The 27,496-nt window shown below is 34.5% G+C and overlaps 1 protein-coding gene across 1 annotated transcript; it reads left to right on the forward strand.

Moving 5' to 3' along the window:
* The first annotated feature begins 4,035 nt into the window (after positions 1-4,035).
* On the forward strand, positions 4,036-4,524 carry LOC133035950 (protein FAR-RED IMPAIRED RESPONSE 1-like). Its single transcript, XM_061112400.1, has one exon. The coding sequence runs from the start codon at positions 4,036-4,038 to the stop codon at positions 4,522-4,524; it is 489 nt and encodes a 162-aa protein (XP_060968383.1).
* The last annotated feature ends 22,972 nt before the right edge of the window (positions 4,525-27,496 follow it).

Genomic DNA, 27,496 nt, shown 5'->3' on the forward strand with positions numbered 1-27,496 from the left:
TTTATGTTCAATTAATATTGATTTTTTTTTTTATATATAATATTTTATTTAGAAACATTTTGTGTTCTTATTTAAATTTAGGCTAGTAAATTTAAATTAATACAACATTTAACAAAAAAGAAGGCAAATACTCATTTTGACAAATTATTTAGATGGTGTTTTGGCACTATAATTAAAAAATAAATTTTATTCTTAACAACTGAAATTTTTTTTTAATAATGCCTACAATTATAAGTGTTTGACAATATTTTCAGAAGATTTTTTTTTTTAAAAAAAAAATAAATAAAATATAAAATTTTGAGAACACCAAAAAGTTATTTGTCGGAGTTTAATTTCATCAATTTTTTTTTTCCAAATTACTTTAAAATGCATTTCTTTTTTATGAATATATTTATTAATTTTTTTATTGAAGTTTATTTTCTAAGAAAAAAAGAAAGAATAAATAAATAATTTCTGTTTTTACAAAATTACATCAAACAAATATTTTTTAATTTTTGAAAACTTCAAAGTATGTTTTATATTATCATTATTTTAAACAATTTTAAAAAAAATAAAAACAAAACCAGAAAAATTCAGAGTGACTCCTCTTATTATTTAAGATTTGAAAACAATTTTATGTTTTTATAAACTCAAAAGGTGGGTCTACATACAAATTCTTGATTTAGTCAAATATTTTCAAAAACAAAATCTGGGTATTATTTTGAATTTTAGATTGAAAAATAAAAACACTATTTTTCATGTTTCAAACCGTGTACTTATTACTTAAAGATGGTGATGTGACATTTTTATACGGCTGTAATAAATCAATTCACATCATTCATTATGTCTTCCATCTGTACTAATACTTAAAAGCATTTTATTTTTACTTTAATTCTGCAAATTATTATTTAAATCTCTCAAACCGTACGTAATTTTGTTTTTAATATAAACATGTCACATCACTTAGTACTTTCCCGATATTGCTTAGATTTTGTTTGTGGGATTTGATTCACCTTCTCCTTCTATTAAAATTGGTTAACTAATAAATGGGTAAATATTACCATTGTCAAAATTTATTAACTATGAAATGGTTAAATTCGGAAAAAGAAAACCAATATTATTACATCAACCCAATCACGTGTACATCAACCCACCAACCCACTATATAAGTAAAGGTTATGTCTATTCACTAAGCATTTTTATCAAACCCCGTTTTACTGTTACCTACATCAAATGGACCCTTACCAAAACTTCAACCCTTTTGAAACAAGTCCTCAAAAATCCCCACCGCATCCTTTTTCTTCCACAAGACACGTAGGTACATCGTCACGGAGTCCAAGACTCCGTTCAGCGTCCATCTCAGGATGTCCTAACTGTGCAAGGCTCGAGTCTGTTCTCCACGAACACGAAAAAATTATAAAGAAGGCTCATTTACGAGCCACGGAGGCCAAGCAAGAGTCATACAAACTCGCGGAACATCTGTACCATTCAGCCCACGCCATGCAAGAAGCCAACAGTTCAAGAGAAAAATTAGAGGGTATCATGGATGACATTCTCGACTACACCGAGGTGTCCATTCCCCACTACCTACTTCATGTGAAACAAGAATCACCAAGCACTACTCCAAGAGAAAGCCCTTCACGACCAAAGTCCCCGTTCAGAGACAATAGCCCTCCGTCTCAAAGGAAGTTCCCTCAAGTTATAGAACTTGATTGAACATCCGTTCGGTTTCAGTCGTGGTATTTTTCATATATATATACTGTACTTTTGTTACAACTCATCTCATATGGCTGTTGAATCAACTTTTTGTTAGGCCATTTAATGAGATTGAAGCACTTCTATTATATATCTACTTGTTTGTAACTTTACTATATTATTTTAAGTTTTTTTGCTTTCTGTTTGCAGTTGTGATTTCACAATGATTCACTTCACTTTTACTTCCACAATTAATTAATGAGGAAAGTGACATTAATACTCCAAAATAAACCAAAGTACATATTTCATAACAAATACTGATCGTACAACATTATAGCTTAAAATATAAAATAACATAACTTGGACACTAACACAGTGCATCATTTACTGTTTCTGGGAGAAGTATCCACTCCTCCTTTGTCTCCAACTTCTATATCATCTCCATTTCGGTCCTCACCTTTCTCAGTCGAATCTTTCACATTGTCCTGTTCGGGTGATTTAATTGCACCAGAACATTCACCCTCATCAAACAGTGAGCAAACAGAATTAAGGATAGCCTCTTCATCATTATCATCATCAGAATCCCACATGCAGGGAAACTCATTAACACAGCAAAGTTCTCTAACTTTCTGCCCAGTGAAGCATTCTCCCGTCTCTCCATGTAGACATAAAGCAGAAAAAGCTTCTATGAAAGATTCATAACGAATTATTTTTATGGACGCATCAGAAGTAGTGTTTTTGCTTACAGCATCTTCGTACGTACTATAGATACCTTCATTTGGTCCATTGAAAATAACCCAGTGTGGACCTGAACTCATACTTGATATATTGTAATGCTAATAACTAAGTTACAAATTAATTTCTCTATAAACTTGATGCTGGATTGGAAAACGTCTCAAGTGTCTTATATAAGTCGTGGAGAATAACCCTATAGTACGTTTTTTAGTTAGCTGTACTCCATTGGGATGTACTCCATTGGGCAAATGTGATGTGTCAAAAGAGGGGTGCTTAAATCTCTGAATTACACAATTAAATACACGTGTAGGCGTACGTAGTATGGTCAAATGTCAACATTATTCATCAATGCCGTTTTTCCAAAAAACCTAATGTCCTACTTCGCATCGTTCTAACGTACGACGATGGTTTAACTTATAAGAAGATGTAGGTGAAGGGCCCATTAATATCAGCCCAACATAAATAAATCCCCAACATATATAAATCAGTAAAACTACCCATTCTACTAAAATAAGACATCACTTTAATACACGTGTACACGCATGGGGTTTTCATAATAGTACTGCGTTATCTTTGTAAAGTACAGGAATGGTTGAATTCATTAAAAGATGTTGGTATAGGCCCATTAATATAAGCCCAATGGATTTAAATGTGAACAACTAACCATTTATTAAAATTTTCTTCTTTTCTTAACATATTTTTTTCCAAAAACAATAAAAGTACAATGTTTTATTTCGGACGTACGAATATGGTTCAACTCATTGAAAAACTTAGGTGAAGGCCCATTAACATAACCCCAATCTATTTAAATCCCACCACCAAACCTTTCAACTCAATAACATCAACCCTTCAAATTTTTCGTCAAATAACCTTATTTCACAATTACATGTGGAATGAAATTAAAACAATTTGTACTATTATACTGTTATGACGTACGAGAGGAGTTGAGTTCAGATTGTAATATTGAAGAGGCCCATTAATATCAGCCCAACAGCTTTAAATGTGATCACCAACTCCACACAACCCTATTATCTCAGCCTTCTATACTCACAAAATCTAATTTCAATCCCCTCACCACCCTCTACACCTTACTCCTCATCTACAATTCTTACAAATCAATAACAAGCCAACATGAATGACGAACACACTTATGAATGGGAAACCATCACAGCAGAGCTAAACATCATAAAACCGTGAATGAGATTGAGATACAGGACGTGCTAGGCAAGAGTCTCGACAAACTGGAAAAATGGGAAGCATTCTACGAAATGTATGCGAAACGGATGGGTTTCGGCACAAGGAAAGACGATGTACGACGTTCTCATGGGGTCATTGTAATGCGGAGGTGGGTTTGTTGTTCAGAGGGTTCGAAAAAAATCGCATCACCGGACACACCAAGAAAAAAAAGACCTCATGATGTCACTAGAACCGGATGTCAGGCAGCATTGCGTATTTTACTCACACAACCGTCTAACACTTGGAAATGCAAAGAGTTCAGCACAATGCACAATCACGAGTTGGCTTCATCAAGTGAGGTACAATTTTTGAGATCATATAGAGTTGTCTCCAATGGGTTGCTTGCCCAAGTCGTCGATGAACTCCGTAGGAATTAAAAGCGCCAACATAATGTCTCATGTTGCTTTGCAAAGTGGAGGTTACGAGAAAATGCCATGTCAACTTCGAGATGTGTACAACAGGGTTGCTGGTGCGAAGCGAGAAGAGAAGATAGAGACGGACTCAGAAGGGGCTCCGGGATTTCTTGATTGTCTCGCAGAGAAGGATCCTAATTTCTTCGTTGTCTATCAGGTTGACGACGAGAATCGCTTGGCTAACTTATTCGCGGATGGAAACTCACGCGTGGACTATGTAGCTTTTGGGGATGTACTAGGATTTGACACAACCTACATGACGAATGAGTACAATAAGCCCCTCACTGTTCTCATTGGCGTCAACCACCATTTCAACACATGCATCTTCGGATTTGCTCTCCTCCTCCACGAGAAGCTTCCATCATATTCTTGGCTACTTCAAAAATTTCTAGAATGCCATGGAGATAAGAAGCCAAGTGTTGTAGTTACTGACCAAGATGCGGCCATGAAACAAAGCTATCGTTGAACACATGCCTGATGTTACGCACCGTCTCTGCGCTTGGCATCTCAATACAAATGCTTCGAAAAAGGTTAAAGATCCGATCTTCTTAAAAACATTTAAGGATCTCATGTACAACTACTACGAGGAGGAAGAATTTGAAGCAAGATGGTTAGACGTCATCCAAACCCAACAACTAACAGATAATGAATGGTGTCAAACAACATTCGAGTCAAGACAACAATGGGCGAAACGTATTTAAGGGGTTCATTCGTTGCAGGAATGAGAACCACACAACGTTGCGAATCCATCAACTCCGCTCTAAAAAAATTTTTAGAGAAGAATTATTGCTTGCGTGAATTTGTAACAACCATAGATATGACAGTCTCAAAGCTCAGACACAACGAGACTGCAAATGACTTCAAAAGTAGATGCACTCGACCTCACCCACCTAATCCTACATGCTTGACCACTTACTACAACCAATGTGTCTTGAATTCTACACAAGAACTATGTACCACAAGGTTGCCGAGCGGCTTGATTTAGAGAATAACTATTTTGTCCTAACTCAAGAGCAAGAAGGAGAGTGGCGTATATTCACCATTGGAAAGTTCCGCATCCGACGTCCAATACCGAGTTCATTACTGTGAAGGCCGACGAGCACTACACTGTAGTTGCTTGCTCTATGAAAGTCAAGGGTACCCTTGTAGACATTTATGGGCTACAATGAAAAGATTAAACATGAGAAGAATACCTAATTCTCTTCTCATGAAGCGATGGAGCAAATCCGCAAAGATAAATCTCCACCTACATTTTAACCCGCCAGCACAACCACAACAGCACATTTACGAGATGGCTAGGTTTGGATCTCTCAGTTCACTGACTTATAACTTCACTTTCTATGCAGCGAAATCAGAGGACTCGTACAACCGTGCAAAGGAAGAGCTTGAACGGCTAACTCTAATGTTCAAGGAAGAATTTGACTTGAATTCCAATCCGGAAGGAGAGACGCCACAACCTGGAAGATATCGTAGCAACCCCAACATTATTAAAGACCCCGAAGTTGTGAGAACAAAGGGTACGGGAAATACAAGGGAAGGACCAAACGGGGAGCAGATCCCAAGAAACTCAAGACATTGTCGCATTTGTCGCTCATCAGACCATGATTATCGACGGTGCCCAAATCGTCAACATAACACTGGATCTCAGGGGCAACAACCTCCAAACAATCAACCACCATCTGACTCATTCAATGACCACTCCAACGCGTATTTCCCGGAACCGCCTTCCTCCACACAAGAGTCTTACTATAGTCATTCTTATAACTAGCTACTTTTAGCCATTGTTGTTTTAACGTTTATGACTCTACTTATTGCAACCCAAGATCTACATTTATATACTTCTTGTTATGTTTGCTGTGTTTAAGGTAATTCTCTCATCTTCACCAAACCTCAAAATTATTATTGACGAACAACTAAATTATGCCTAGGAAAAAAAACTGAATCTTATAAGGTGAAAAAATATATTTTTCTGGTAATTTTTAATATACGAAATATTTACAATTACAAAATTACACCAACTAAAAACTCAATGTATAACAACAAATAATTTCATCACTAAAAAAAAAAAATTCTAAACAATATACTACGAAACGTAAATGAACGTACTCGGTACGTGAAATTTTGTACTCGGTACGTGATATTATGTACACTAATTTTACTAAACATCACGCAGAAATAAGTAATGTACACGGTACTCTATATAATGTACTTAATTACCATCCCACAAATACATATGATCTTATGAATGAAGGAAAATACCAAAATAGCCTTAATCCGACAACATGGACCCACTGCCTACAGTGTTTTCGTACCATCAACTGCCAGGAACAGTGAAGAGTGATGTACCTTTTTGTACTCTAACTAACACAAACAGTACCATTTTGTACTTTTTCCGTACCTAATTATTTTATAATTAAAAAAATAAAATCCCAACCGGTAACCACACCTACAACAACCGGTTACCACTTACATTTTAAAAATTAAAAAACATTTAAAAGTACGGTGGGGCCCCCCTGCCGTACAACGGATTCCAATCCGTGTTTTGCATATATGGGCACAAAATCGGCTGCCTTAATATATATATGTACAAAAGTACCATACTGCGAATATTACATTCAAATTCCAAATTGCCTACTTTGATTGTAACTATTCTCGAATGAGTTTATCTATTATTTGACTAAAGATTTTTTTTCATTATTTTTTATTTCTTTTAAATGAGTTTTTGGTGGTGAAGATCAAATTTGGTAAATATAATCATGGTGAAGCTACTAATAAAAACTAAATCGGTTGAGGAGGACGATTGAAAAAATTATTGAAAATTTAACCAAAAAAATACTTAACATGTATATATAAGTTATTTATTTATTTATTTTTTTTTGTTGAAGAGGAATCCTTTTTTTGGAAGAAATATACAATATCAATTCAACATATTCTAATATTATTTTTTAGTTTTATAAAATATATAATGTTGTGATAAATGTTAAGGAACATTAGTTAGTTATGGTTGTTAGAATTAGTTATTTTTGTTAGTTAGTTCAATGAGCTGTCATAACAAATTTTTTTCTTGTTTTGTTGCTGTAATTGTGTATATGTACACATCTCTTGTAATCAGATCATTTTCATGGTTGAATAACACTTTCTTTCTCTCCTTCTCTATTATTCTACCTTATGATGGTATCAGAGCTTTTTCGTTCATCCTCTTCGTCTTCAACACAGCTGCAATGACTACCTTCTTCACCGGCGACAATGGAGGTTCGTCTCAAACTAGTGGTGTTACTACTAATCTTCCTCGATCCACTCATGTTACTTTTTCTCACTGTCTTTCCGTTCGACTTGACAAACACAACTATCTTCCATAGAAACATCAAGTATTTGCAGCAATCAAAGGAAGTCGATTACAGCGATTTCTCGATCCACTACTCACTCCAAAGTTTCTATCTGAAGTAGATCGACATTCCGATACTGTTAGCCCTGAGTACGAAGACTAGGAGCAGCAAGATAGCATACTCGTCTCTTGGCTATTATCGTCCATGTCTAAGAAAATTCTCACACGAATGGTAGGGTGTGATACGGCATCTCAAATCTGGATCACCTTGAAAGAACTACACAGCTCTGAACAGAGCTAATATTGGACAGTACCGTACTCTGCTTCGAAATGCCAAAATGCAAGGTTCCCTAGGTGATTACCTTCTCAAAATCAAAAGATTAGTCGATCTTTTAGCATCTATTGGCAACATGATCTCTCCTTCTGAACACATTGAAGCAATCTTTAACGGCCTCACCAGTGACTACAATGTGTTCATTACATAAGTCAACACAAGAACTGACAACTATAGTGTTGTTGAAGTTGAAGCCTTACTCATGGCACAAGAGGTTCGCCTGGAAAAACTAGCTCAAGAACTAGATATCTCCAAGCCTAAAGCAAATCTTGCTCATACCAAACCATTCACTAGTGGTAGAGGTACCTTTTCTTCACCTTATCTTTCCAATTCGACTAATCCTGGCTTCAATTATATGTCTTGAGGAAACCAGATGCAGAATAGTAGTATGCACTACTCTACTCATCATCCTCCCCATGGATTTGGTCAACAAGCACCTTCTCCTAAAACTCGAAGAGGTCAATCTCGTGGCACTCAACCATCCAACAGAGGAGCTTTGACTTATGGTAAGAATCAATAATCACATTGGGGCCAAAAGGTTCAGTGTCAATTGTGCCATAAGTTGGGACACACAGTTGCCAAGTGCTTCTATAAATTCGACAAATCATTCCAAGGACAAGAAACTCGACAATCTTTTGCATGAAGTGCCAATATTGCTGAAGCTGCACAACTCTATGCCTCAACTGAAATGGTTGGTGACTCTAGCTGGTATCCAAACACAGGAGCCACCCATCATTTAACCTCCAATGCTCAGAACCTGTCATTCACACATGACTACCAAGGAGATCAGCAAATTCAAATGGGTGCTGGTTCAGGTGTGCCTATTCATACTATAGGAAAAACATCCTTTATTTTACCATTTCAGCCAAAAACATCTTGTTCTTAACAATTTACTGTTGCAAATTATTTTACCAGGATCTTAGATCTACTCACAAGTATGTTGATTAACACCCTAAATATGAACTTCTAAAACGATTATGAAATAAAGACATATAAAGTATGAGAAACCTTACATTGGGTGCAGCGGAATAATATGTCTCCTTCCGTTCAGATCTCTAACCCTTGTATCCTTTCTGTCGCAGAGTATTATCAAGATTTGAACCTGGATCTCTTTCTCTCCTTCTTTAGTGTTGAAACTCCTTCTTATTGAATATCTTTCTTCACGATCTTCCTCACTATGATTGAGGTATCACTTGCTGTGTGTGGGCACTACTCTAACACTAAGTGGTTTCGAAATTTCAAGGAAGAAGAAGAGTATGAAGTGGCGGCTAGGGTCTAGAAAGAGAAGACTCAGGTTTTTCTCTGAAGGAAAGTAGAAAGTAAAAGTGTAATTTTCCTGAAGCCTTAACTATCTATTTATAGCATTGCATTAGGGTTAGGTTTGAATTATTTGGCATTAAAATAATGAAAATATCAGATGAAAAAACCTATAAAAGTGGCCGGCCTAGGCAATGTGGATTTGGGCCTCACTTTTTACAATTTTGCAGTTTTATCATTTCTGCATCTCAGTTTCTCAAAAACGCCAATTTTCAAATTCAACCATTTAAATGCCAATTCTAACTATTTAATAACTATAAATAATTATTAAATAATATTGTCATTTATCATATTTATTAATTGAACCATACAAAGTATCATAATTAACAAATATGCCCTAAAAACTCTTTCTTTACAATTTCGCCCTTACTTAGTGAAAAAATTCACAAATAGACATAGTCTAATTTGAGAATTATAATTGATTAATCAAAACCAATTATATGAGTCTTACAAGCAATATTATCTCAACTAGTGGGGGGACCATGGGTCTATATAATCGAGCTTCCAATAAGCAGATCAAGAATTTATAACCTAAATTCACTGACTTATTAATTCTTCGTTGAATCCACGTAGAGAACTTAGAATTGCACTCTCAGTATATAGAATGCTCTATATGTTCCACCATATAGACACATCATTAGTTATCCATTGTTATAATCTTAATTTGATCAATGATCCTCTATATGAATGATCTACACTGTAAAGGGATTAGATTACCGTTACACCCTACAATGTATTTTATCCTTAAAACACTTAACCCCGTATAAATGATATTTCAGCTTATGTCAAATGAGTACTCCACCATTTATTTTCGTTTGGTCAAGCTCGAAGGAGATCATCCTTTACTTACTATTCGCCAGATAGAAGCTATAGATTCCATGTTTATGTCAGTGCTCCCACTTAATTGCACTACCGTGTTACCAAAATGTACGTATCACCCTGACCCAAAAGTAGGCTTAACTAACAAATCAAAGAACACGAATAACCTCTTGAGATTGAGCCTAATCATAACAGGATTAAGATCATTTGATCTAGGATCAACTAGGCGATATTAACTTGAATAGATATTACGGTAAGAATAATAAATCTAAGTCAAAGTTAAATATCGGTCCCTTCCGATGCATACTCCATGCACCCAACCTGAGCTTTACTTTAACCAATGCTCTTGAAAGAACATAGCATTTCTCCAAATGCAAGTAAACTCTGTTGTAGATTATCATATTAGTAAAACCCTATGTCTGATAAATCTAGGAATCTTTATTCACATAGTCATGTTTACTTTCCAATGTGTTGACAACACAATAAACAGGATCAAGTATGTGAAAAGGGTTTCAGATGAATTTATAAATGAAATAGACAAGCAATTGATAAGATGAACCAAAACATACACAAATGAATGAAAAATACTTCTGTTTCTTTATTGATGTTTAATAAAATGGATTACATTGAAATGGAGTTTTATTTAGGGCATAAAACCCAACAAACTCCCACTTGCACTAATATAAAACTAATCAGTACATATCAATTAATCCTAAATTCTGATGGTGCTTTTCAAATGCAGTCACGACCAAGACTTTGGTGAATGGTTCTGCTAAGTTGTCTTCTGTGTCCACTTTCTCAACTAGTACGTCCTCTCTTTCCACATATTCTCTGATGATGTGATACTTCCTTTCTATGTGTTTGCTTCTCTTGTGGCTTCGAGGTTCCTTACTATTGGCTATTGCTCCATTATTATCACAAAGTAGGACCAGAGGCTTTTCCATTCCAGGCACGACACCAATACTGGTGAAGAACTTTCTTAGCCAGACAAGCTCTTTAGCAGCTTCTGCTGCAGCTATGTATTCTGCTTCCATCGTCGAGTCCGATATCGCAGTTTGTTTTGAACTTCTCCAAACCACTGCTCCACCCCCAAGAGTAAACACCTTCCCAGATGTAGATTTTCTGTCTTCAAGACATGCGTGGAAATCTGAATCAGTATAGCCTATGGGATTTAAAGCACCACCCTTGTAGACTAATACTAGATTTCTTGTACTCTTTAAGTATTTCAGAATATACTTAACTACTTTCCAATGTTCCTGTCTGGGATTAGACTGATACATGCTCACGATTCCAACTGCATAGCAGATGTCAGGTCTAGTGCATAACATTGCATACATTAGACTTCCAACTGCAGAAGCATAAGGAATTTTCGCCATGTCCTCTATCTCTTGAGGATCAGTAGGAGATTGTTCCTTAGATAGACGGATACCATATCTAGAAGGCATATTTGCCCATTGGTGTTGTTCATAGAGAATCTCTCTAAAACTTTGTCAATATAGGTTGTTTGAGAGAGAGCAAGAGATTTGTTCTTCCAGTTTCTGATAATCTGAATACCAAGAACATGGGCTGCTTCACCCAAATATTTCATATCGAATTGAGTGTTAAGTCATTCCTTGATGTGAGTCATTTTCTTGATATTGTTTCCAATAATCAAAATGTCATCAACATAAAGGACCAGGAATACTACTACTTGGTCTTCCTTGAGTTGGTAAACACAAGGTTCATCTTCATTCTGAAGAAAGCCGTAGGTCTTGATGATTTCATCAAACCTTTTATTCCATGAGCGAGAAGCTTGCTTAAGTCCATAGATAGACCTATTTAATTTGCAAACTTTCTTTTCCTGCCCTGGAAGAACATAGCCTTCTGGTTGCTCCATATAGATGGTTTCTTCAAGTACCCCATTAAGGAAGGCAATCTTGACATCCATTTGCCAGATTTCATAATCGAAACCAGTAGCTATGGAGAGAAGAATTCGGATGGATTTGAGCATGGCAACAAGACTAAAAGTTTCCTCATAGTCCACACCTTCTCTTTGGGTATAACCCTTGGCTACAAGTCTAGCTTTGAAAGTTTCGACTTCGCCTCCAGCTCCTCTTTTCTTCTTGTAAACCCACTTACATCCGATTGGATGATAGTCATCAGGTGCGTCTACATATTCCCAGACTTTGTTCTTTTTCGTGGAATCCATTTCTGAATCCATGTTGGCTGACCGTCGTTTCCGTTGCGGACTATCCATCTCCTGTTTATAGGTTAATGGGTCGTCTTCAATACCGTCACCAACGACCATATTGATTTCACCATCTAAGCCATAACGAGCTGGTTTTGTTAAAACCCTCCCACTACGACGAGGAGCGGTGATCTTCTGAACAGGAACTTTGGTAGTAGTTTTCTCAGTAGGTTCTACTGAGGGAGTGGGATTGTCCTCTTCTTGAGTGGAAGAGGACGGAACATTGGAAGGAGTTATATCTGAAAGCATTTCCTCTAAAACAACTTTACTTTTCGGTTTGTTGTCTTTAATATAGTTTTCTTCAAGAAAAGTAGCATTTGTAGAAACAAACACTTTGTTATCCTTGTGACTATAAAGCAGTCCACCCCTAGTCTCTTTAGAATTTCTGACAAACATGCACACTTCAGTTCGTGATTCAAGTTTGCCTTCTTTCTTTCTCAAGACATGAGCAGGGCACCCCCAAATTCTGTAGTGGCGTAAACTAGGTGTACGACCATTCCAAAGTTCGACGGGTGTCTTAGGGACTGCTTTAGATGGAACAACATTTAAAATGTCATTAGCCATCTGTATAACATATCCCCAGAAGGACGTAGACAAAGTTGAATAACTCAGCATAGACCTAACCATTTCCAAAAGAGTGCGATTTCTTCTTTCTGCAACTCCATTTTGTTGTGGAGTGCCTGGGGCAGTGTATTGGGATTCAATTCCAAGTTCAATTAAATGATCTTTGAACTGCATATCCATATATTCTCCACCCCTATCAGTTTGCAAGATCTTTAATGTTTTACCTAATTGGTTTTGAGCCAAAGCATGAAATTCTTGAAACTTTTCAAATGTTTCAGATTTCTTTTGCATTAGGTAAAGAAAACTTTATCTAGAGTAATCGTCAATGAAAGTGACAAAATACTCATAACCACCTCGAGATTTTACATTCAAAGGTCCGCAGACATCGGAATGCACTAACCCTAGGGGTTGTTTGGCACACTCTCCCTTTGCAGAGAAAGAACATTTAGTCAGTTTTCCTTTCAGGCAGGACTCGCATACTGGCAGTTCACCTAAGATGACATTTTTCAATGGACCGTCTTTGGTTAGCCTATTGAGTCTATCAAAGCCTATATGACCTAAACGTAAATGCCATAGATAAGTTTGATCATCATTATGAATCTATTTTCTTTTGAGGTTTCTAGGTTTAACTACATTGAAAAGTTCACTGTTTAGTGAGATTTGTGTATTTGGTCTTAAAACATAAAGCCCTTGTTCCATGGAAGCAACACATATTTGAAATCCATTACGAGAAATTGAACAATAATAACTCGAAAAATTCAATATATAAGATTGTGTTTGCAAATATGAGACACTAATCAAGTTTCTACTAAAGTTTGGAATAAATAAAACATTTTCTAAAATTAAAAATCTTTGTTGAAACTTGATGCGGGCTTTTCCTCTAGCTTTGACCGACACTAACTCGCCATTACCAACTTTAAGCTTTAACTCTTCTGGAAGCAGATTTTCACAAGTTTCAAGCAGCTGCAGTGAAGAACATACATGGTTAGTAGACCCAGAATCAACAATCCAAGCAGATTTGTCGTTCTCTAAAACACATGATTCAAAGACAAAAGCATTACCTTCGTTTGAATTGTTTAGAAGCCGGGGACATCGTTCTTCTTGATGTCCCTTTTCATTACAATTCGAACATAGAAGATTATGTCTGATAATTGTACTTGAAGAAGCAGCTTTGCTAGAGTTTTCATGCTTAATCCTTTTCCTCTGATTAAGATTTACAAACCCAGGAGGACCCATTGCAATCAGATTCCGTTCATGGGCTCGTAATTCTGCTTCGAGCTTGTCCATGTCGGAGGAGTTGAATTGTTGATCATGTAAGAAACAACAAATTCATTATACTCCGGAGGAAGACTATTAAGATTGAATTGGACCCATTGTTCTCTTGATAAATCAATTCCTAGTAGATTTGCCTTTTGGAACTTCAGATTCATCATCAACAGGTGCGAGTTTATGCAATTACCAGGATGGATTTTCACACTATAGAGTTCTTTTGCTAAGATATTAACTAGGAGTGGATCGGGGTGACGGTTATTCATATTGGCACTACAACACATAAATAAAACAGAAGTAAGATTTTTGTTCATAAATTCATACACATGTTCAGAAAATAACAAATAATCACATATGTTATAAAAATACTAAATCTAACATAGTTTATTTACCAAGGTTTTCAACAAACTGATACAGTGTCCCGTTTAGGCGAGAGTCAAAGCATCATCCATTGAATAGAGTTGTCAACTCATCTAAAATGTTAATCATTCTAGCAGCCTTTTATTCGATCAAGATTGGAATTCAGTGTTGTCCCGTTTAGGCGAGAGTCAAGGCAATTCTATCTTATGAGCTTCCACCATTGTTTCATATTTTGTAAGTCAAATATAGTCCCCACCATTAGGGTGATCCATACCATATAAAACGCTTACAAAGCTACTTATCTTTTGAGATTAAACGGTGCGAACTTGCTAATAAACGTTCCTCCATTAGGGAGGATTACTCACTAAAACAAACGCTAAGTAAAACCAACAATGGAGATCGAATGTGTCTTGATTAAAGCTCAATATTTTAAAATATGTATTTTATTTAATCATTTATTCCGTATTATAATAATGAAAATTACAAATTAAAGTTGGTTTTGAAAAAATTAAAAAAAAAATATCCATCTTTAATTAAATTTCAATTATTATTAAAATTCGAAATAGAATAAATTTTTTTTAAAAAAATATCTTGTTTAAGTTGTTTAGAATAATCTAAAAAAAACAACTTAAATATCTTTCAAATTAGATTTAATTATATATAAAATTAAGTTGTAACTACTTAATTTGAAAATATTCCATTTTAAGTTAATATTTGAAAAAAATATCAACTTAAAAAATATCTAAAGAATCTTAATAACCAATTCTTAAAATTCCTCAACTTAATTTTGAAATTTAGAATTCAAAAGATATTCAGATTTAAGTTGATTAGTTAGATATAACTAATTTTCAACTTAAATAGGAATATTTAATGAAAAATTTAAATTAAGCTCGAGAAAGAATCTAGTTGGTTATAATTCTATAATTAATTAAATACAAGAAAATACATATAGTTTAGCTTAGAATAAAATTCTTTAAACTATGGTTTTCTTAAATTAATTTCAAAAAAATAAAAATAAAATTAATTATGTTGCTAATCAATTTTATTAGGTTAAACTAATTTATTTAACCTAGTACAGTTATTCAAATCAGGCAAATGAGCCTTCACAATTGGGGTAGTTCATGTGAGGGGGGCCTGGGTTCAGTATGTCGTACCCACTACTATGGCTCCCAACTCTCACACAAGGCCCAAAAGAGAGGAATTTAACCTTAAAATGAACAACTGTTATTAAATGAATAAGCCCAAAACTAAATGGGCCTAAATAAAATCTATCAAAAACTATGATATTTTATTTAGCAACAACAACCTATATGCATCTATAAATAAATTAAACATATAGGCTCACACAGGCACACATTTGGATGGATCCTATCATGTTGCTAGGTCATACACAGATGAAAGAAAATTGTAAAATTTACCTGTTACAAATTATTTACTTGACCAATTGAACCATGACTATTTGCAATCAAGCAATAATAGGTTTTATAAAAATTACATACAAGCTAAAACACATACTCTTGCAACAAGATGAATTGGATAGTTGGATGTAGGAATTATTTAATTTTAAATAATTATTTTTTGAAAATATTTAAATAAAAAAAAATATTTCAATTTTAAAAAATAAAATAATAATTAAAAAAAAAATTTAAATTAAACCTACAATTTTTGAAAAATTAGGTTTCAACTAACCTAAATATCATTTCAAAAATAAATGCTAACTACCTTTTAAATTTTTTTAAAATTATTTTATAAATTAAATATAAAATAAAAAAAAAATATTTTTCAGATTTTATAATTTAATTTAAATAAAATAACAAAATTTAAAAATTAGCAAAATATCTTACATCTATTTAAAATTACATGATTATAATAATCTTATTTTAAATTTAAATAAGGTCAAATGCTTTAAAAAAATTAATTTAAAAAAATATTTAATATCTGACCTTTAAATTTAAAAGATAAGATAAAATAATCAAATTTAAAAATAAGATATAAAATCAAGCAAAAAGATAGATATTTACTTGTTTTCAAATTCAAATTACACTAATATCTAAAATTAAATTTTAAAAATTCAAATTAATTTATTTCTGATATTAGATTTGAAAATTGAAAAGTAAAAATCAAAATACAAAACTACACAAAAAATGGAAGTTAATTCCATGAAATAGCATGAAAAATCGAAGAAAAACGAAAAAATTGCGAGCTCTACGGGCATACTTGCATAATGTCCGCGCGCGGGTTCAAGGGAGGCTGACCGAGAAACGTCGGCGCGAGAAAGCCTCGGTTTCAGACAAGAAACTTGTCTGTGCGCATGTTGTCCGAGAGACAAGCCCTCGTGCGCGCGCGTGGGTAGATGCACGACCCCTGATATTTTTTCAAAACTTCAAAAAATCATAACTAATTCAAGTATGTTGGAAATTATTTTACCAGGATGTTAGATCTACTCACAAGTATGTTGATTAACACCCTAAATATGAACTTCTAAAACGATTATGAAATAAACACATATAAAGTATGAGAAACCTTACATTGAGTGCAGCGGAATAATATGTCTCCTTCCGTTCAGATCTCTAACCCTTGTATCCTTTCTGTCGCAGAGTATTATCAAGATCTGAACCCGGAGCTCTTTCTCTCCTTCTTTAGTGTTGAAACTCCTTCTTGTTGAATATCTTTCTTCACGATCTTCCTCACTATGATTGAGGTATCACTTGCTATGTGTGGGCACTACTCTAACACTAAGTGGTTTCGAAATTTCAAGGAAGAAGAAGAGTATGAAGTGGCGGCTAGGGTTTAGAAAGAGAAGACTCAGGTTTTTCTCTGAAGGAAAGTAGAAAGTAAAAGTGTAATTTTCCTGAAGCCTTCACTATCTATTTATAGCATTCCACTAGGGTTAGGTTTGAATTATTTGGCATTAAAATAATGAAAAATATCAGATGAAAAAACCTATAAAAGTGGCCGGCCTAGGCAATGTGGATTTGGGCCTCACTTTTTGCAATTTTGCAGTTTTATGCATCTCATTTTCTCAAAAACGCCAATTTTCAAATTCAACCATTTAAATGCCAATTATAACTATTTAATAACTATAAATAATTATTAAATAATATTGTCATTTATCATATTTATTAATTGAGCCATACAAAGTATCATAATTAACAAATATGCCCTAAAAACTCTTTCTTTACAATTTCGCCCTTACTTAGTGAAAAAATTCACAAATAGACATAGTCTAATTTGAGAATTATAATTGATTAATCAAAACCAATTATATGAGTCTTACAAGCAATATTATCTCAACTAGTGGGCGGACCATGGCTCTATATAACTGAGCTTCTAATAAGCAGATCAAGAATTTATAACCTAAATTCACTGACTTATTAATTCTTCGTTGAATCCACGCATAGAACTTAGAATTGCACTCTCAGTATATAGAATGCTCTATATGTTCCACCATATAGACACATCATTAGTTATCCATTGTTATAATCCTAATTTGATCAATGATCCTCTATATGAATGATCTACACTGTAAAGGGATTAGGTTACCGTTACACCCTACAATGTATTTTATCCTTAAAACACTTAACCCCGTATAAATGATATTTCAGCTTATGTGAAATGAGTACTCCACCATTTATTTTCGTTTGGTCAAGCTCGAAGGAGATCATCCTTTACTTACTATTCGCAAGATAGAAGCTATAGATTCCATATTTATGTCAACGCTCCCACTCAATTGCACTACCGTGTTCCCAAAATGTACGTATCACCCTGACCCAAAAGTAGGCTTAACTAACAAATCAAAGAACACGAATACCCTCTTGAGATTGAGCCTAATCATAACAGGATTAAGATCATTTGATCTAGGATCAACTAGGCAATATTGACTTGAATAGATATTACGGTAAGTTTAATAAATCTAAGTCAAAGTTCAATATCGGTCCCTTCCGATGCATACTCCATGCACCCAACCTGAGCTTTACTTTAACCAATGCTCTGGAAAGAACATAGCATTTCTCCAAATGCAAGTACACTCTGTTGTAGATTATCATATTAGTAAAACCCTGTGTTTGATAAATCTAGGAATCTTTATTCACATAGTCATGTTTACTTTCCAATGTGTTGACAACACAATAAACAGGATCAAGTATGTGAAAAGGGTTTCAGATGAATTTATAAATCAAATAGACAAGCAATTGATAAGATGAACCAAAACATACACAAATGAATGAAAAATACTTCTGTTTCTTTATTGATGTTGAATAAAATGGATTACATTGAAATAGAGTTTTATTTAGGGCATAAAACCCAACATTTACTACATGTTCCATCTATCACCAAGAATTTGTTAAGTGTATCTCAATTTGCGCATGATAACAGTGTTTGGTTTGAATTTTACCCCACTTATTGTCTTGTCAAGGACTTGGATACCAAGAAGACCTTGCTGGTTTGGAGGCTTGATTAAGGTCTATACAAGTTTGATGTCATTCAACTCCATACCTTGTCTCCTTCTACTCAGCCTTATTCATCCTCAAGTACTCTGCACTCTAGCTCAATAAATTCTGCTCCACAATGTAATACACACACTGTTCTACATATCAATGATGAATACTCTCTTTTGCATAATAGGCTTGGACATCCTACTACTAGGATTGTTCACCATGCCTTGTCTTCTTGTAATGTCAAAATTAGCAATAAAACAAGTGCTGGTTTTTAAAATTTATGTCATGCTTGTTGTTTGGGTAAACATCACAAACTCCCCTTCCCCACATCAACAACCAATTACACTCAACCATTACAACTCTTACACTTTGATTTGTGGGGTCCTGCCCCTATCAATTCATCTAGTGGTTACAAATACTACATTAGTTTTGTTGATGCCTATTCTAGACATACTTGGATTTACATGCTTAGAACTAAATGTGAAGCCTTACCCACATTCACTAGCTTTAAAGCTCAAGTTGAGCTTCAACTGTGTCACAAAATAATTAGCATTCAATCGGATTGGGTGAATATTACCAACTTATTACAAGAACATGGCATTACACACAAGGTCTCTTGTCCACACACTCATGAACAAAATGGTGTTGCTGAACACACAGTACAGTACCTTACTCTGCTTCAAAATGCCAAAATGCATGGTTCCTTGTGTGATTACCTTCTCAAAATCAAAAGATTAGTCGATCTTTCAGCATTTATTGGGCACATTATCTATCCTTTTGAACACATTGAACCGATCTTTTACAGTCTCACCAGTGACTACAATGCATTCATTACATCAGTCAACACAAGAACTGACAACTATAGTGTTACTGAAATTGAAGCCTTACTAATGGCACTAGAGGTTTGCCTGGAAAAATCAGCTCAAGAACTTGATATCTGTTGGGTTTTATGCCCTAAATAAAACTCTATTTCAATGTAATCCAGATTATTCAATATCAATAAAGTAACAGAAGTATTTTTCATTCGTTTGTGTATGTTTTGGTTCACTTAATCAATTGTTTGTCTATTTGATTTATAAATTCATCCAAACCCCTTTTCACATACTTGATCATGTTTATTGTATTGTCAACACAGTGGAAAGTAAACATGACTATGTGAATAAAGTATTCCTAGATTTATCAGAACACTGGGTTTTACTGATATGACAATCTACAACAGAGTTTACTTGCATTTGGAGAAATGTTATGTTCTTTCCAGAACATAGGTTAAAGTAAAGCTCAGGTTGGATGCATGGAGTATGCATTAGAATGGACCAATATTGAACTTTGAAATAGATTTTTGAAACTTACCTTAAATATCTATTCAATTCAATATCATAAGTTGATCCTAGATCACATGATCGAAATCCTGATATGGTTAGGCTCAATTTCAAGAGTGTTATTCATGTTCTTTGATTTTGTTAGTTAAGCCTAATTTTTGGTCAGGGCAATACCTACGTTTTGGGAACACGGTAGTACGATTGAGTGGGAGCGCTAACATAAATATGGAATCTATAGCTTCTATCTGGCGAATAGTAAGCAAATGGTGATTTCCTTCGAGCTTAACCAAACGAGATAAATGATTGAGTACTCATTTCACTTAGTGGAAATATCATTTATACAGGGTTAAGTGTTTTAAGGATAAAATACATTGTAGGGTGTTACGGTAATTTAGTCCCTTTACAGTGTAAATCATCCATATAGAGGATCATTGATCAGATTAGGATTATAACAATGGATAACTAATGATGTGTCTATATGGTGGAACATATAGAGCATTCTATATACTGAGAGTGCAATTCTGAGTTCTATGTGTGGATTCAACGAAGAATTAATAAGTCAGTGAGTTTAAGTGGTAAATTCTAGATCTTCTTATTGGAAGCTCGGATATATAGACCCATGGTCCCCCCATTAGTTGAGATAATATTACTTGTAAGACTCATTTAATTGATTTTAATTAATCAATTAAAATTCTCAAGATAGACTGTGTCTATTTGAGAATTTATCACTTATTAAGGGCAAAATAGTAAATAGAGATTTTGAAGGGCATATTTATTAATTAGGAAACTTCAATTAGTTTCATTATTAATAAAATAAATGACAATATATTATTTGATAATTAATTTTAATTATTAAATAATTAGATTTGACATTTATGTGGTTGAACAAAGGAATTGACAGTTTTTGACAAAACAGGAAACTATCTGTGTAGGAAAAGGAAAGTTGGAAAAGTGGCAAGCCTTGTTTCCACAATGCCTAGGCCGCCCACTTAAGTTCCCTTTTTACTTTGATTTTTTCAATATTAAATGTCAATTAATTCAATCATAGCCCTGGGTGGTCTTCTATAAATAGAAGGCAAAGGCTTCACATTTCAAAACAACTGATACACAACATTATTCTGACAGAATTTTCTCTCTGAAAATTCTCTTTGAGCCGCCACCCTCTCTCTCTCTATTCCTTCACTGTTTCGAAACCTATAAGTGCTAGAGTAGTGCCCACACACATCAAGTAATACCTCAATCATAGTGAGGAAGGCTGTGTAGAATTCAGAAACAACAAAGAAGGACTATCGGGCTCAGATCTTGATTATACTCTGCTACAGAAAGGAATCAAGGGTTAGTGATCTGAGTGGGAGGAGACGTATATTCCTCTGCACCCAATGTAAGATTTCTGATACTCTTATGTGTTTAATTTTCTATCGTTTTAGAAGTTCATATTTAGGTTGTTAAATCAACATACTTGTGAGTAGATCTAAGTTCCTGGTAAAATAACTTCCAAAAACTGGCACCAGAGCCATGGTAATTGATTTGCTTGCAAGAAATTTGGACTTAAAACGATTTGCTTGTGTTTTGGATGGTATCATGTTGCTTTGTGTGTCATATTGATGTTTGATTTTTGTTTGTGAATTCTGGGAAAAATAGTTACTTTTCTGTCTCTGTAAATATTTTTGTTGGATAGTTTGGAAAATTCTAAGCAATTTACTTTTTTATAGAATTCGATTTCGATTTAATTTGAATTAGTTATGAATTTTTGAAAATTGGAAAAATCGGGGTGATGAGCACCCTCATCACGCGCGCGGAATGGCTGCAAGCAGCCTTCCTGCGCCGTGATTCCTCGGCGTGCACCCCAGATACGCGCGCGGATGGGCATGCATGGCATGCCATCCGTACAGTTCATCATTTTTTTCAATTTTTTCGATTTTTCATGCTATTACATGGAATTAAATTCCGATTTTTTGTGTAGTTTTGTATATGTTGATTTTGATTTTTCAAATTTCAAATCTAATTATCAGAAATAAATTAATTTTATTTTTTAAAATTAATTTTAGATATTAGTGTAATTTGATTTTGAAAATAGGAAAAATCAAGTTTTGCTTACCTCTTTTCTTATTTCCTTTAAAATTTGATTATTTTATTTTTTTAAGGTGAGATATTAATTTATTTTTGGTAACTTGACCTTAATTAGAATAAGATCAAAATAATCATGATAATTTTAAAAGAGGAAATAAGGTATTTTTTGTTAACTTTTAAATTTTGTTATTTTTAATTAAATTAAATTGTAAAACAAGAAAGGGGTATGTATTTACTATTTTCTATTTTATTATTTAATTTATTAAATAACATGAAATTTAAAAGGAAAGTTGGCAATTTAATTTTGAAATGACATTTAGGTTACCCAAAACCTAATTTTTCAAAATGGTAGGTTTAATTTAATTTTTTTTTTCGAAATACATGTTTAAAATTAAATAAATCCTACATCCAACTATCCAAATCTAACCTTGTTGCAGGAGTATGTTGTTTAGATTGTTTGTAAGTTTTCTAAAACCTATTATTACTTGATCTAAATTGCCTTGGTTAACTTGTTGATAGATCCGATGATCTAATTTTAACCAATGGTTCAATTGATGATAGATCAAGTAAATAATTTGTAACAGGTAATTTTTGCAAACTTCTTTCATCTGTGTATGACCTAGTAACATGATAGGATCCATCCAAATGTGTATGCCTGTGTGAGCCTATATGTTTAATTTCTGTTATAGATACATATAGGTTGTTGTTGCTAAATAAAATATCATAACTGATAGATTTTATTTAGGCTCATTTAGTAGTGAGCCTATTCAATTAATAACAGTTTTTCATTTTAAGGTTAAATTCCTCTCTTTTGGGCCTTGTGTGAGAGTTGGGAGCCTTAGAAGTGGGTACGACATACTGGACCCAGCCCCCCCCCCCCCCTCACATGAACAACCCCAATTGTGAAGGCCCATTTGCCTGATTTGGATAACTGTGCTAGGTTAATTATATTAGTTTGACCTAATAAAAAATTGATTAGCAACATAATTAATTTCATTCTTCCTTGAAATTAATTTAAGAAAAACATAGTTTGAATAGTTATATTCTAGAAAACTATATGTATTTTTCTTGTGTTTAATTAAATATGGAATTATAACCATATAAATTCTTTCTGAATCTTAATTTTATAATTTCATTAAATATTCCTATTTAAGTTGAGATTTAGTTAAATCTATCAAATCAACTTAGATTTGAATATTTTTGAATTTCCTATTATAAATTAAGTTGAGGAATTTTAGGAATTGGTTATTAAGATTCTTTAGATATTTTTTAAGTTGATATTTTATAAATATGAGAACTTAAAATGGAATATCTTCTAAATTAAGTGGTTACTACTTAATTGGTAATATTTAATTAAGTCATTGATTGAAGAATATTTAAGTTGGGTATTTAGATTCTTCTAAACAACTTAAATAAGATATTTTTCAAAATTATTCCATTTTTGAAATTTAATTAAAGTTTTTACTTTAATTTCTAATATTTCATTATTGAGATATGGAATATAAATGATTAAACAAAATACATATTTTTTTTAAATAACGAGCTTTAATCAAGAGAAATTCGATCTCCATTGTTGGTTTTACATACCTATTGTTTTAGTGAGTAATCCTCCCTAATGGAGGAACGTTCATTAGCAACTTAGCGCCGTTTAATCTCGAAAGATAAGTATTCTTATAAGTTTTTTATATGGTTTATGACCACCCTAATGGTGGCGACTGTATAAGACTTACAAGAGTGCGAAACAATGGTAGAAGCTCATAAGATAGAATTGCCTTGACTCTCGCCTAAACGGGACAACGCTGAATTCCAATCTTGATCGAATAAAAGGTTGCTAGAATGTTTGACATTTTAGATGAATTGACAACTCTATTCAATGGATGATGCTTTGACTCTCGCCTAAATGGGACACTGTATCAGTTCGTTGGAAACCTTGGAAAATAAACTATGTTAGATTTAGTATTTTTATAACATATGTGATTATTTGTTTTCTGAACCTGTGTATGAATTTATAGAACCAAAACCTTACTTCTGTTTATTGATATGTTGTAGTGCCAATATGAATAACCCTCATCCCGATCCACTCCTAGTTAGTATCTTTGCAAAAGAACTCAATAGTGTGAAAATGCATCCTAGTAGTTGCATTAACTCGCACCTATTGTTGATGAATCTGGAATTCCAAAAGGAAAATCTACTAGGAATTGATTTATCAAGGGAACAATGGGTAAGACTCATACTTAATAGTCTTCCTCAGGAGTATGATAGTTTTGTTCTATATTACTTATTGAACAATCCTCACTCCTCCGACATGGACAAACTCGAGACTGAGTTAAGGGCCCATGAGCGGAATCTGATTGTAATGGGACCTCCTGGTATTGCAAACTTTAATCAGAGGAAGAAGATTAAGCATGAGGGCTCTAACAAAGCTGCTTCTTCAAGTACAATTATCAGACATCATGTTCTATGTGCGAATCGTAATGGAAAGGGACATAAAGAAGAACAATGTCCCAGGCTTCTAGACAATTCAAACGAAGGTGATGCTTTTGTATTTGAATCATGTGTTTTAGAGAACGACAAATCCACCTGGATTGTTGATTCTGGATCTACTAACCATGTATGTTCTTCATTGTAGCTGCTTGAAACTTGGGAGAATCTTCACCCAGATGAGTTAAAGCTTAAGGTTGGAAATGGCGAGTTGGTATCAGTTAAAGCAAGAGGAACAACCTGAATCAAGTTTAATTCTAAGAAGTTTTTACTTTTAGAGAATGTTTTATATATTCCTAATTTTAGTAGAAACTTGATTAGCGTTTCATGTTTACAAACACAATTTTATATATTGAATTTTTCGAGTTCAAATTGTTCAATTTCTCATAATGGATTTCATATATGTGTTGCAAACATGGAACAAGGGCTTTATGTTTTAAGACCTGATACTCAAATCTCACTAAATACTGAACTTTTCAATGTAGCTAAACCTAGAAGCCTTAAGAGAAAAGAGATTGATAATGATGATCAAACTTATCTATGGCATTTACGTTTAGGTCATATAGGCTTTGATAGACTCAATAGGCTAACCAAAGACGGTCCATTGAAAAATGTCATCTTAGGAGAACTGCCAGTTTGCGAGTCTTGCCTAGAAGGAAAAATGACCAAACGTTCTTTCTCTGCGAAGGGAGAGCGTGCCAAACAACCCCTAGGGTTAGTGCATTCAGATGTTTGCGAACCGCTGAATGTAAAAGCCAGAGGAGGTTATGAGTATTTCGTCACTTTCATTGACGATTTCTCTAGATAGAGTTTTCTTTACCTAATGCAAAAGAAATCTGAAACGTTTGAAAAGTTTCAGGAATTTCATGCTTTGGCTCAAAACCAATTAGGTAAAACATTAAAGATCTTGCGAACTGATAGGGGTGGAGAATATATGGATGTGCAGTTCAAAGATCATTTAACTGAACTTGGAATTGAATCCCAATATACTGCCCCAAGCACTCCACAGCAGAATGGAGTTGCAGAAAGAAGAAATCGCACTCTCTTGGAAATGGTTAGGTCTATGCTGAGTTATTCAACTCTGTCTACGTCCTTCTGGGGATATGCTATTCAAATGGCAAACGACATTTTAAATGTTGTACCATCTAAAGCAGTCCCTAAGACACCCGTCGAACTATGGAATGGTCGTACACCTAGTTTACGCCATTATAGGATTAGGGGGTGCCCTGCTCACGTCTTGAGAAAGAAAGAAGGCAAACTGGAATCGCGAACTGAAGTTTGCATGTTTGTCGGAAATTCTAAAGAGACTAGGGGTGGACTATTCTATAGTCACAAGGATAACAAAGTGTTTGTTTCTAAAAATGCTACTTTCCTTGAAGATAACCATATGAAAGACAACAAACCGAAAAGTGAAATTATATTAGAGGAAATGCTCACAGATACTGTTCCTTCAAATGTACCATCCTCTTCTACTCAAGAAGAGGAACATCCCACTCCCTCAGTTGTAGGAACTGAGAAAACTACTACCAAAGCTCTTGTTCAGAAGGTCACCGCTCCTCGTCGTAGTGGGAGGGTTTCTAAAAAGCCATCTCGTTATGGCTTGGATGGTGAAATCAATATGGTCGTTGGTGACGGTATTGATGACGACCCATTAACCTATAAACAGGCAATGGCAAGTCCGCAACGGAAGCCATGGTCAGCTGGTATGGATTCAGAAATGGATTCCATGGAAAAGAACAAAGTCTGGGAATATGTAGAACCACCTGATGATTTTTCGTCCAATTGGATGTAAATGGGTCTACAAGAAGAAAAGAGGTGCTGGAGGCGAAGTCGAAACTTTCAAAGCTAGACTGGTCGCCAAGGGTTATACCCAAAGAGAAGGTGTGGACTATGAGGAAACTTTCAGTCCGGTTGCCATGCTCAAATCCTTCCGAATTCTTCTCTCCATAGCTGCCGCCTTAGATTATGAAATTTGGCAAATGGATGTCAAGACAACCTTTCTTAATGGGCTTCTTGAAGAAACCATCTATATGGAGCAACCAGAAGGTTATGTTCTTCCTGGGCAGGAGAATAAAGTTTGCAAATTAAATAGGTCCATATATGGACTTAAGCAAGCTTCTCGCTCATGGAATAAAAGGTTTGATGAGATCATTAAAACCTACGGCTTTCATCAGAATGAAGATTAACCTTGTGTTTACCAACTCAAGGAAAACCACGTAGTAGTATTCCTGGTCCTTTATGTTGATGACATTTTGATCAATTGCAACATTGTCAAGAAAATGACTCACATCAAGGAATGGCTTGACACTCAATTCGACATGAAAGACTTGGGTGAGGCAGCCTTTGTTCTCGGTATTCAGATTATCAGAAACCGGAAGAACAGATCCCTTTCTCTCTCTCAAACAGCTTACATTGACAAAGTTCTAGAGAGATTTTCCATGACCAATACCAATGGGGCAAATATGCCCTCTAGACATGGTATCCGTCTATCTAAGGAACAGTGTCCTACTGATCCTCAAGAGATAGAAGACATGGCAAAAATTCCTTACGCTTCTGCAGTTGGAAGTCTAATGTATGCTATGCTATGCACTAGACCTGACATCTGCTATGCAGTTGGAATCGTGAGCAGGTATCAGTCAAATCCAGGACGGGTACATTGGAATGCTGTTAAGTATAATCTGAAATACTTAAAGAGTACAAGAGATTATGTATTAGTCTACAAGGGTGGTGCTTTAAATCCCTTAGGCTATACAGACTCAAATTTCCAGGGATGTCTTGAAGACAGGAAATCTACATCTGGGATGGTGTTTACTCTTGGGGGGTGGAGCAGTGGTTTAGAGAAGTGCTAAAAAAACTGCGATTTCGGATTCTACCATGGAGGCAGAATACATAGCTGCGGTTGAAGCAGCTAAAGAGG

Source organism: Cannabis sativa, chromosome 3 (genome assembly GCF_029168945.1).
Source record: "Cannabis sativa cultivar Pink pepper isolate KNU-18-1 chromosome 3, ASM2916894v1, whole genome shotgun sequence".
NCBI lineage: Eukaryota > Viridiplantae > Streptophyta > Magnoliopsida > Rosales > Cannabaceae > Cannabis > Cannabis sativa.

Excerpts from the sequence above, each read along its gene's own strand:
- LOC133035950 (XM_061112400.1), top strand. The coding sequence starts at position 4,036 with ATGTCTCATGTTGCTTTGCAAAGTGGAGGTTACGAGAAAATGCCATGT.